Here is a 12,024-nt window from a genome sequence, read left to right as displayed (position 1 = left end):
ATTGGAGAAGGTTCAGAGAAGATCCATGAGAATGATTGAAGGATTAGAAACCATTCCTTATAGTGATAGACTCAAGGAGCTTATCAGTCTATTTAGCCTAAAAGCAACAAAGAATCCTGTGGCACCTTATAGACTAACAGACGTTTTGCAGCATGAGCTTTCGTGGGTGAATACCCACTTCTTCAGATGCAAGACTGTGGGTATTCACCCACGAAAGCTCATGCTGCAAAACGTCTGTTAGTCTATAAGGTGCCACAGGATTCTTTGTTGCTTTTACAGATCCAGACTAACACGGCTACCCCTCTGATACTATTTAGCCTAACAAAGGGAAGGACTTGATTACAGTCTATAAATACCTACGTGGAGAACAAATATTTAATAATGAGCTCTTCAGACTGGAAATGAGGTGTAAGTTGTTAACAGTGAGAATAATTAACCACTAGAACAATTTACCAAGGGTCCTGGTGGATTCTTCATCATTGGCAATTTTTAAGTCAAGATTGGCTATTTTTCTAAAAGATCTGCTCTGGAAATTATTTTGGGGAGGTACTATGGCCTGTGCCATGCAGGAGGTCAGACTAGATCGTCACAGTGGACCCTTCTGGCCTTGGAATCTATGATTCTGTGAATAAAATTACACAGGCAAGGCTGGCATAACGTGACCACGCACGTGGCAGGGTTGCTGGAGTGTTTGCCAGCACACAGGCAGCAGGAGCACTGTATTCTACCTCAGAGGGAAAAGCCGCCTCAATCTCCAGTGCAATGTGAAGCTTGCTTCTCTTGGGTCTGGTTACATACATGACATCAGATGACATAGCATAAACTGCGATATCCTGACACAGCATGTGGGAGATTAAAACAAGCAGTGTAACAAGCGGGGGCTTTTTTCCCTAGCTGCATGCTAAAGCAGGTTGTCTTCTGAGGACATGTCTGTATTGGACAGCCTATTCACGGGTGCTTGACTATGAAGGCACTTTCCTTCCCCAATGTCTCTCTAAATTACCTGTAGGTTGTGCATATAACTCACAGCCCTCCTCCTCGCCGCCAGCTGCAGTGTTTATTAGTGTCACAGAAGAGAGTATATTGGCTGACAGATTACCAAGTTCACTATAAGACTGGATATCACCCTGTATAGCTGGCAAGCAGTATTACGTGTAAAAGAGGCTAATATGTTCTGAGGGCCTGATTCTCCAGCTGCTGCATGCATATTTCTGCTTATGAGGGCAATCCTATTACCTTCACTGGCTTTGAGAATCATTCATGAGAGTAAGAGCTGTAGGGTTACTCCCTAAATGTGCTCAATGAGCATCCTGCTAAACTGCTCTCAGAAAACAGGCAAGCACATACTGGTTGGTTGATGGCCTATCTGGGCTTGCATAAAAGCTTTATGGCCCACATTGCTGTGTGGGGAGGGAAAGAGGAAAGTAATACAGTCTTTTAAGACAAATCAAACCTCCTCCCACAAGCAGGGTGCTGACCCTGAAAAAGGAGACGTGTCATAGACTCCATGAAGTCTATTGCTATGGATTTTACATGCTATGGATTTTACATGGCAAATCTCAAATACTACAGTGATGGGCATTAGTATTAAACCAATTCATGGGTAGTTCGATATGTCTCCTTAGAAACACCCTCCTCTCACAGCTTACAGCTTACATGGAAGAGTTAAAAGAGAGTTGGGTAGAAATCTCTCCAAAAATGTTCAGTTTTATATTTAATAGATTTTGTAAACATGAAGCCAATTTAATTCCTGGTGTAACTGAATAGAGCATGGGCAGCGCGTGAACCACCTGTTCGGGGAGGCTAGCCCCTGGTCCTGCCCCGCCCCTGCCAGAGCCTCAAGACCCCCACTGCGGCCCCGGCTGCCCTCCCTCAGCTTTCGACCGCCCAAGCACCCCTAGCCCCAGAGTGCCAGTCGGCGCAGCCTCAGTGCCCCCCATGCTGGGCGTGAGGTCCCAGCATCCCCGTCGCCAGGTGGCCTGGCTGCAGTACCCAGAGCACCTGGCGGGCAGCCCCAGTGCCCCGAGCCCCGGAGTGCCTGGTGGGTGGCCCGAGTGCCCTCAGCCCCCGAGCGTCCGGCCCCAGCGCCCCCAGCCCCAGAGTGCCTGGCGGGCGGCCCAAGCACCCCAAGCCCTGGAGTGCCAGGTGGTCATCCCCTGCACCGGGCAGCCCAAGCACTGGCTGCAGGCACCCCAAGTCCCCGGCCGCAGGCTGGCCCTCCCCAACCCTGGCCACGGAGGGAGAGCGGGAAGCAGGAGGGGCCTTGGGGCAGATCATGGGCAGGGCCATGCCTGGCTGTTTGGGGAGGCTCAGCCTCCCCTGGCCTGTGACATCCATGACATTGAGCTAAGTGGCCCATTGTGCTCATGATCAGTGTTAGCTTGGCCACCCTAGAGATTGAAAATGTCTTATTTATCCACAGAAGAGGTGGCATGTTACATCCCAGTGCCCCACCAACATGCTTTAAGCCTGGCCTGAAGGGAGCATCAGTTTAGTCTTCATGATCTTTTCATCCTGGCTGCATATGCTGCAATTGCCATCAAGGATACCAAGAAGAGCCAGTAGTGATTGGGGGGGGGGAGTGTTTTGTTTTGCAGTATGGACACCTGTCCACTAGGAATCAGACTAATTTTACCCGTTGTTTCATGTGGTCCTCCAGACACCCATTGGATGGCAACAACTTTGAGTCACTCCCAACCTGGACCTAATTCAGACCCCGGGGACAAAGCCTTGAAAGGCTCCATGTCCCATGATGTACCCCTGAGCCATCCAGTCCTGTCCCTGTTTCTGTGATTGCTTTAAAGTGTATTAGTTTTTGTGTTATAGGGGGGAAAGTACACACTTCTAAAATATTCAGAATAACTGATTTGCTTCATAACAAACTCAAGAGTGTTTGCCCTCACGCTTACGTGCAGTACACATGGTGTGTAACTGACAGTAACTAGAAGACAGTGCCAGGAATTTTCTTTCAAGTTGTCGGGTTGCATTAGGTCACTGTGCTCTGACTCAGCATTATGTGATGGAAACACTGTGCAGGTGTATTACCTGAAATACTCTGCTTGGCTTCATCGGGAGCAAACCACTGCTATGCCAGCCTGGCTCTGGTGTGAAACTGTCACGGGAGGACTTTAACAGCTGTGTGGGGTAGTGGCCTCAGCAGCTGTCATATTTGCTTTAATGACAATCCAGCACTGTGTAGCCGTGTGAAATGTTAACTGGTGCATTATTCCCCTCTGCAGGCAGTTATCTGAGGAAAATGCTAATCTCCAAGAATACGTGGAGAAAGAAACCAAGGAAAAGAAGAGGTTAAGCAGGACTAATGAAGAGCTGCTTTGGAAGCTCCAGACAGCGGAGCCCATGAGCCCTGTTAAACTGTCTCCTACGCCTATTTATCGCTGTTCATCGGGGCCTCCTACTCCCGCAAAAGTCAGCACAGTGCCCAGATGACCGCTCCACGCGGCTGCAGACGTTAACTGGGCTTTTACACATTTTTCCAATCCGCTGAATGTGATCATCCAAGAAAGTATTAACAACCATAGACACCCAGGGTTGGGTACTGCAAGCATGCTCTGTAGCTGCATACGTGTAAGCTAGGCAGTGTACTATTAGCATTCCAGTATAGAAGCTCCCGGTACTGGCACACTGATGTCTTAGAGTAATATAACCAGTGTAGTCTGATGTGTAAACATTTTGCCATGGTTAGAGATGAAGGAAAGAAAATGCTACTACTAATGGTTCATCAAAGTGAACCTTTGCTGCAATGGTTCAGGTTAGTTACAAACAGTTCACGTTTTGAATATCTATATAGGTATGTGTGTTTATATATATGTATTGTACCTATATAGGTGTATATATTGACACACACAACATATATGGAGTTGAAGATGTTCTGAATTGCATTTTTTATATTATTAGATACACTACTAAGTGCTGATATATTTTCATGATGGTCAGCAGTTTTGTAACTTGTGCCTAAGACTTATAGCTAAATGAAATGCATTTCTGTCAAGCCTCCCAGGAATATTTCTACCCAAAATAGAAGAAAGTTACTTAGAAATAGAAGCGCCTTCCAAACTACCACCAAGTGGTACCACTGTATAACGTGAACACCAGCGACATTGAGATTCTGCCTTCAAAACAATCACCTTCATACTCAATGCCAGATAAGGTCACTCATTCCAGTCTCCAAATTTCAATTATTATTAGCATCAATGTTATGAGTGGATGTAGGATAGAGACCAAAACCCGGAGGGTTTTAGCATGTTCCATACAGTTTATTTGATAGAGTGACTCCATTTTACTCTCTCAAATTCTAATTAACCTTTTTTTTTTAAACTGAACACTTTTGGAAGCACTCAGAAGCAATAACAAATCCAGTCCCACATTATTTTATTGCAAGCCCTAGAAAGAATTAAAAACAATATTTGCTGTGACCTTGACATTTGGCCAAAAGTGTTAACCCCCTAGTGGAATTTAGATCCAGTTTGCCTCAGGGTACAGGGGATCCTGCACATAGTAGCTAACGTTCGCCCTTTTTAATGGCCAGGAGAACCCCAGGGAAGATCGGGGCGGGGGGGCGGCGCATGGATCCGACTGAGGCCAGAATTTTGTCCCTCACCATATATACCCATATATTTTGAGGCCAAACTACCTTAAACCTCTGCCTTCCAGGCAAAATGCAAATACTCTTAGGTTTCCCTGTTATATTAACCCCCTTTGCTGCATCTGTTAACCATGCACGTGTTGCAGCGGCAACTTTCTGTGGTGTGCTTGTCTAGACCAGCTGGAATGTCACACCATACTGAGTGAGCATGCTGGTTTCCCAGGGGCACAGCACCTCCAACAGCAGTTAGAGTGAGAAGGGGTTAACAGTATATGCTCTGGATCCTGGGTCCAGGTAGGGAACTGCACAAAGCCAGGCGAGGTCCTGTTGTCTTTGATGTTCTCTAAATGGGGGTTCCAGCATTTGCATCAGATTTGTTTGGATTAGACTGTGCAAGCGTTTGACGTAGCGCAGCGGCAGGTTAGGCGTGTGAGTCATTCACACAAAAGCAAAATGTTTTTTTTTAAATGATGTGATGCTTCTGTTTTCAATTTGTGGCAAAGACCCAGCACATTTTCCTGCCTATTCACAGAGCGCACTGTGTGCTCCAGGACCTGACCAAGTTACAGCCAGGATGTAAATACGGGCAGAAAATATTCCAGGGTCATGAAGCAATTAGAAAGAGGCGTTGTCACAAAGCGTGAATACAGATAATGACTTGCATGGAAGCAGGCAGGAAGGCATTTACTCCAGCAAACATGCGCATTGTTTGCACTTGAAATATGCTTCAGCTTTCCTGTGATGTATTCAGAATGCTCAGGCTGCAGCTTAGGTACAGCCAGCTTCAATCTAAGTGGCTTTGGCCCATCCCAAGATGTAAAAATTAGGTTATTATTTTTTTTTTTTAGAGAAATTTATTTTTGTAGCAGTTTTGCATGATATTATGCTACTGAGTACGTTGAACATCTTATTAGACTAGACAAGGCCATATTTGACAAACACTGTTGAAATACGTTACTAGATTGTATGTGTTCAGCAAGTACACCCTGAAAGTAGGAGAGTTGTTAAAGAATTAAAAACCACGATCACTGTCATTTCAGTCACTTTCATACTGCACTTGCTAAATGCACAGGTACTCTGCAATACCGACGTCATTGTTATGTTCCAGTCTAGGGCAATGTGTTCTATTACAGTACGAGTTGTTACCATGATGTTAATCTAAATTACCCCATGTGCGACTCACTAAAATGTTATACTGTCCTGATCTGAGCTGGCTGAGCCAGTCTGTTTTCCTTCATCATTTCTCTGTTTACGGTGCTTTACTCATCCTTTTGTCAGCTAAGCACACATGCAATGGATGCTCCTGGCAATGAATTGGGAGTTGGGACTTTAGTGGTGGGTAGACTGGGCTGCCGGCGACCCCAACATCATTTGGTGTCATTTCCATTCTCTCTGTCTTATAATAGTCACTTCCTGGTGTTTGATACTGGATGCTGATGCTTCCATCCATGTGACTACAGTTGGCTGTCCAGGGCTTCTCTTCCCCATTCCCTATAGAGGGAAGCCACCCGGGGCTTCTCTTCCCAGTTCCCTGCGGGAGAGGGGGGAGCTGCCTGGGGCTTCCCCTCTCCCCGCCTGCTCCCTGCCAGAGCTGGGCATCCTTGTCAATGTCACAGCTCAGCCATGAAACTGACAAGGCTGCCTAACTCCTGGCAGGGAGTGGTCAGGGAGGGGACCCCTTGGAGCTTCTCACCCTGGCTGCTGGCTGGGAGCTGGGTCTGAAGCCCCCCAGCCCAGCTTCTGGCCCCGGCTCTCAGTCAGGAGCGGGGTCCAGCCACCCAGCCGAGCAGGGAGAACTTGGCTCTAGCTGCTCAGCTTTCTTGTCAATTTCAAGGCTCCTGCGGTGAAATTGACAAGAGAGCCCCCAGTAGATGTAAGGGATGCAGTGTCTGTCACCCTAATTACACCAATATAAGCCTTACGCCTTTCGTGGGAGTGAAGTTATGTCGGTGTAGTAGGGCACTTACATTGGTGGGAGAAAGGCTGTAGTGTAGACACTGACATTAGTAGGTTGATATAAGCTGCCTTATGTTGACTTAACTGTGTAGTGTAGACCAGCCCTCAGCAGCAGTATACCACCACTGAGCCGTTCCCTGAGCAGCAGTAAGCATATCTCCCTCCAGTATTATCCATAAACCAAGTTTTCTTAAATGGAAGTGGAGAACACTGTCACTCTGTCATATAATCTTGTTTCCTGACCTAGCACCCTCTTTCTCTGCCCACACTTCCACTTACAAACGCTAACATCTGCTGGCATGAAGGGTTGATAAGGGAGATGTAACTGTCTGGTGCAAGAATGGCATTGAAGTGAATGCAGTAAGAGCCAAACCTGTTTTCCTTGTGCACAGAATTCCCACTAAAATTTCAGTGAGAATCATAGGTGCACTAGGAAGCTAGTACCCAGGTCTGTAGGTTGGGGAAAAGATTTTGTTTTTGGGACCTGGGTTTGTTTACTGGCTGAACTTCAGGCACCGGCACATTTGTGGCTGACTTGGCAGATCGTTCATCTACCATGGTTAGGGTATTGGTTGAAATGACAGGAAATGTACTGGCATCTGGATAGGATTTAAAAAGCAGAAGCAGCAGGATTTTGATAACTCATCACTATGTATTCAAAGGAAAAGTCAGTGGGGGCCTATCCTCTACACCAAGCCACAAGGAAAGAACAAATATGTTAGGGAGGAAATTTACACCAGTGCAAAGAAGAACCAGCTCAGAGCCCTGTAAACTCATGTAAGACCCATGGAGGAGCTATTGGGTGAAGAAGGAACAAGGACAGTCCTGCTGTATAGGAGGTCTTTATGCACACTGAAAATGGGGGTGCCCAGAGATCTGTGACGACATGGATTCAGTGACCCTAACAACCCTATTTTAGTCCTTGGGTTTAAATAGCAGCCACAACGGGGCACTGCTACAGATCCACAGGTTGCCTGTGGGCTGGGTTGGTAAAATGCATCGCCTCTAACTCCACAACACAGGCTTTTTTCAGGAGGGATGAATTTCACCCTGTTACAGCAGCATTTCCTGATGCTGTGAGTGCAGGCCTGCAGAAGACACTTGGGGAGGATTACAGATTATTGGGTGAATTTATCTATATTTTGCAGCCAATGTAAATAGCAGGATTTTCAAGCACATAACTATGGTGCATAATGTGGCCTAGACAGAAACAATGTGGGCATTCACTTTCAAAACAAATGTCATTAAATTATACCAAAACAGCAGCAGGCTAGCAAAGCATTGTGATTGTAGCTGGAGTTCTCACCCTGTCAGTGCATGCTCTTAACGTTGGTTGGTATGGGGCTGTTCATGCATTGTGCCTCAATACCTGAACAGTAAATGTTCCACTTACAAATAAACCCTACTGGCTAGTGAGGGCTGAATAAGGATTGTGGGGAGAGGGATTATCTTTTACAAGGCAAGTGCTCCTGAGACTTAATTATGGAGGAACCCTACTGATTCTTCCGCTTGCTCTCCTCATTAACCCACACTGTGAGAATACAAAGTAAAAGCTGCCAAACCATTCTTTGATTTAGCCAGCCCTGTACCCACTAATCATTAGTTTATGCATCTCTCAAAGGGCTACAGAGTGTATATTTTTCCTCCACAGCAACTATCCATAAAGACAGCTATTTTGCTACTAAAAGTGACTTTTTTTTATATTGGAAGCCATCCAATGGAAAATGAAATAACAATTTTACAATAAAGGAATCAAAATACACACCTGAACTTCAGTGGGCTTTGTGGATGCTCAGCAGTTCTGCTAATCAGTTTAACTTAGATGCTTAAATGTGGGTTTTACTAACTTTAGGCATCCAGGTTTGAACGTGTTGGCCTAAGTTTTGAATTCAATGCACAGAATTATGGCTGTACTATAAACCTCTGTAAAACCACATTTTATAATGGAAAAGCCTTTAACTATGGAAGGATAAAATAAATCCTGCTTTTCCTCCACCTCCACTGCAAACTCAAACAGTCCAGTAGCTAAACCAGAATTACCTTCACTTCTATAGTTCACTAGGTCCCGCTTTCATTAATATGACAGCCACAGGGCTAGCATCTGAAATTAGGGTCTGTCCACATGTTGCTGGTGGGTTCAGAAGCCAGGTTTTGGTTCTGTTTCTAGGACATAGCAAGGGGAAGTTGGCAAGAGTAGTCGGATTGCTTCCAGTCATGGCACTTCTCTTTAGCACCAAATTCATGACTGGTTTATGACTAGCATTCTACGTTAGTTTTCATTTAGTTTGTAAGTACTGAGCAGGTGAAATGATCAGTGTTGGGCTCAGCGATGGGTAGGGCGGGGGCGGGGGGTGCAACATTGGTGGCACAGGGCCTGTAAGTAGCACACTTTATGTGATTATTCTTCCACTCCCTTTCCCTTATAGAGATGACTCAGCCAGGCAGGTCAATGATACTTGATTATTGCTATTACCTTTTAGATAGCAAAAGGATGTAGGTGACATATCCATAGGGAGTAATTACTCCTGGGGACCATTGCTCTATAAAAATAATTTAAAAAAAACATTGTCACAATTGCGCTATAAAAATACAACTGCAAGCTTATTTGGAGGCATGGCCTTAAGCGTATTTATTATTTCTACTGCAACAGCACCCAAAGGACCCTATCAGATTGAAGGCTCCATTGTAGTTGCTGTACAAACGCAAATTAAGCCATAGCCTCTGCCCCAAGGATGGTCCCTGGAAAGAGTTTTTAAACAGCCCATCCACCCCAACCACCTTCCAATTCCTCCCACCCAACAAGTGTCTTCCTCAGAAAGAATGAGCATGTGAAGCAGGGCCTCCTTGAGACCATAGCCAGCTGGTGGGCAGCCTCACTTACGGCTTGTCTATACTTCTGGCTAAATCAGCACGGCTCCGAGCGATGCAGTGGTGTTGATTTAGTGGGTCTGGTGAAGACAAGCTAAGTCGATGGCAGAACGCTCTCTCATTGATGTCTGTACTCCACCTCCCTGAGAGGCGGAAGGTAAGTCAGTGGGAGAGCATCTCCCGTTGACACACTGTGGTGTAGACACTGCTATCAGTCAACCTAAGTCCTGTCAACTTCAGTCGCGTAACTTAGGTCGACTGACAGCTTTAGTGTACACCAGCCCTTAGAGGCAAGTGATGAAAAAGAGAGCAACAAATTCTTTTTTGTCTCTTTTTTCTTCACATCTGTCTGTGGGACATGAGCAGTGTTTGAATTCTTGCAACTAAGAAATCTGCATAAATCAAATCAGTAGATAAGTTCCTGCATTTCACTGAAATAATTTGCTTACAATAAATCAGTAGGTACCTAATGGTTACGTTCATTTTTTGGTGAGAAAAAAAACAAACAAACAAAATCAGGTATTTTTTGTCTCTGCAATGATTGCATTTGTGTCCCATGGACACACTGGGGATCCTTCTGTAAAGTTTTTCCCACGCAGTAGGAGTTCTGTAGTCTGATTTAATACGTGGTTAATGAATTACAGGAAAAGTTTGTATTATTTCTGTTATGATGTACAGATGAGTGTAATATATTCCTGATAATAAATTCATGCTCCAGCATAAATATGGATGGAAGCATGCAAACTGGTGTGTTGTTGTGTTTTCTTTATGGCTGTGTATGTGTGGCTGTGTGTGTTGGGGGGAAAATAGGTCTGGTTGATTGGGTTACATGACTGCATTTCCCATGCTATAAATTAGATTCAAATCTTAACATAAGAACGGCCGTACTGGGTCAGACCAAAGGTCCATCTAGCCCAGTATCTGTCTGCCGACAGTGGCCAATGCCAGGTGCCCCAGATGGAGTGAACCTAACAGGCAATGATCAAGTGATCTCTCTCCTGCCATCCAGCTCCATCCTCTGACGAACAGAGGCTAGGGACACCATTCTTTACCCATCCTCGCTAATAGCCATTTATGGACTTAACCACCATGAATTTATCTTAATGACTAAATTTTGCCGAAGTCTAAATTCAGTAAATATATTTTACTTATTCTTGATCCTCTCCTGAAATTAGGAACTGTACAAGTGAAAGAGATGGGTGGCACTCACTCAAGAGACATGGATCCTGGGCAAGATAATGGAGCAGTTGATATGGGGCTCGAGTGACAAAGAATTAAAGGAGGGTAATGTAATTAATGCCAATCAGCATGAGTTTATGGAAAATAGAGCCTGTCAAAGTAACTTGATATCCATTTTGATGAGATTACTAGTTTGGTTGATAAAGATAAGCATTGTTGATAGAATATACTTAGATTTCTGTAAGACATTTAACACATGATATTTTAATTAAAAAACTAGAAAGATATAAAGTTAAGATGGCATACATTAAGTGGATTAAAAGATGTCTGTCTGATAGATCTCACAATGTAATTGAAAACAGGGAATCATCATTGAACAGATGTGTTTCTAGTTGGATCCTGCAGGGGTCGATTCTTGGCCCTAGGTTAGTTTACTTTTTTATAAATGACCTAGAAGAAAACAGTCATCACTGATAACATTTGCCGGTGACACAAACATTGGGAGCATGGTAAATTATAAAGAGGATATGTCACTGATACCACACAATCTGGATCACTTGGGTGCAAGGAAACAATATACATTTTAATATGGCTAAATATAAATGTATACCTCTAGGAACAAAGAATGTAGGCCATACTTACATGATGGGAGATTCTCCTGGGAAGCAGCAATGCTGAAAAAGATTGATGGATAACCAGCTAAACATGAGCTGCCAGTGCCATGCTGTGGCCAAAAGTGCTAATGCAATCCTGGGATGCATAAACAGGGGAATCTTGAGAAGTACAGAGGTTATTTTACCTCTGGATTTAGCACTAGTGTGACTACTGCTGGAATACTGTCCTCAGTTCTGGTGCCCGTACTTCAGGAAGGATGCTGGTAAATTGGAGAGGTTCAGAGACGAGCCAGGAGAATGATGAAAAAATTAGAAACCATTCCTTGTAGTGATAGATTCAAGGAGCTCAACCTATTTAGCTTAACAGAATAGTTACGGGGTGACTTGATAACAGTCTGTATCAACCAATATAGGGAACAACTACTTTTCAGTCTCACAGAGACTGATCCAATGGCTGGAAGGTGACGTTAGGCTGGAAATATGTTGTATATTTTTAGCAGTGAGAGTAATTAACCATTGGAAGAACTTACACAAGGTCCTGTGTAAGTTCTCCATCACTGCCAATTTTCAAATCAAGCTGGGATGTTTTTCTAAAAGTTCTGCTCTAGGAATTATTTTGGGGGTAGTTCTATGACCTCTGGTATGCAAGAGGGCAAACTAGATGATCACAGTTGTTCCATGCTGGCCTTGGTCTGTGACCCTATGAGTTAGTCAGAGCCTTACAATGACTTCTACAGGAGTTTAGACTTCCTGGACATGTCCATTATCTAGCAGGATCAAGCTTTTAGACAATATGACATATTC

At 44.5% G+C, this 12,024-nt stretch overlaps 1 protein-coding gene across 2 annotated transcripts in view; it reads left to right on the top strand.

The window, feature by feature from the left end:
• The window catches only part of MTUS2 (microtubule associated scaffold protein 2), a 302,992-nt gene extending 298,136 nt beyond the window's left edge, over positions 1–4,856 (top strand). For both annotated transcript variants that reach the window (XM_044982069.1, XM_044982076.1), the window contains exon 14: positions 3,240–4,856. In XM_044982069.1, the coding sequence (XP_044838004.1) occupies positions 3,240–3,447 (208 nt within the window). In that variant the 3' untranslated portion in view covers positions 3,448–4,856. The remainder of the gene's footprint in view (positions 1–3,239) is intronic.
• The last annotated feature ends 7,168 nt before the right edge of the window (positions 4,857–12,024 follow it).

Source organism: Mauremys mutica, chromosome 1 (assembly GCF_020497125.1).
Source record: "Mauremys mutica isolate MM-2020 ecotype Southern chromosome 1, ASM2049712v1, whole genome shotgun sequence".
In the NCBI taxonomy this organism is placed as follows: domain Eukaryota; kingdom Metazoa; phylum Chordata; order Testudines; family Geoemydidae; genus Mauremys; species Mauremys mutica.
This window is presented reverse-complemented; position numbering and strand designations above follow the sequence as displayed.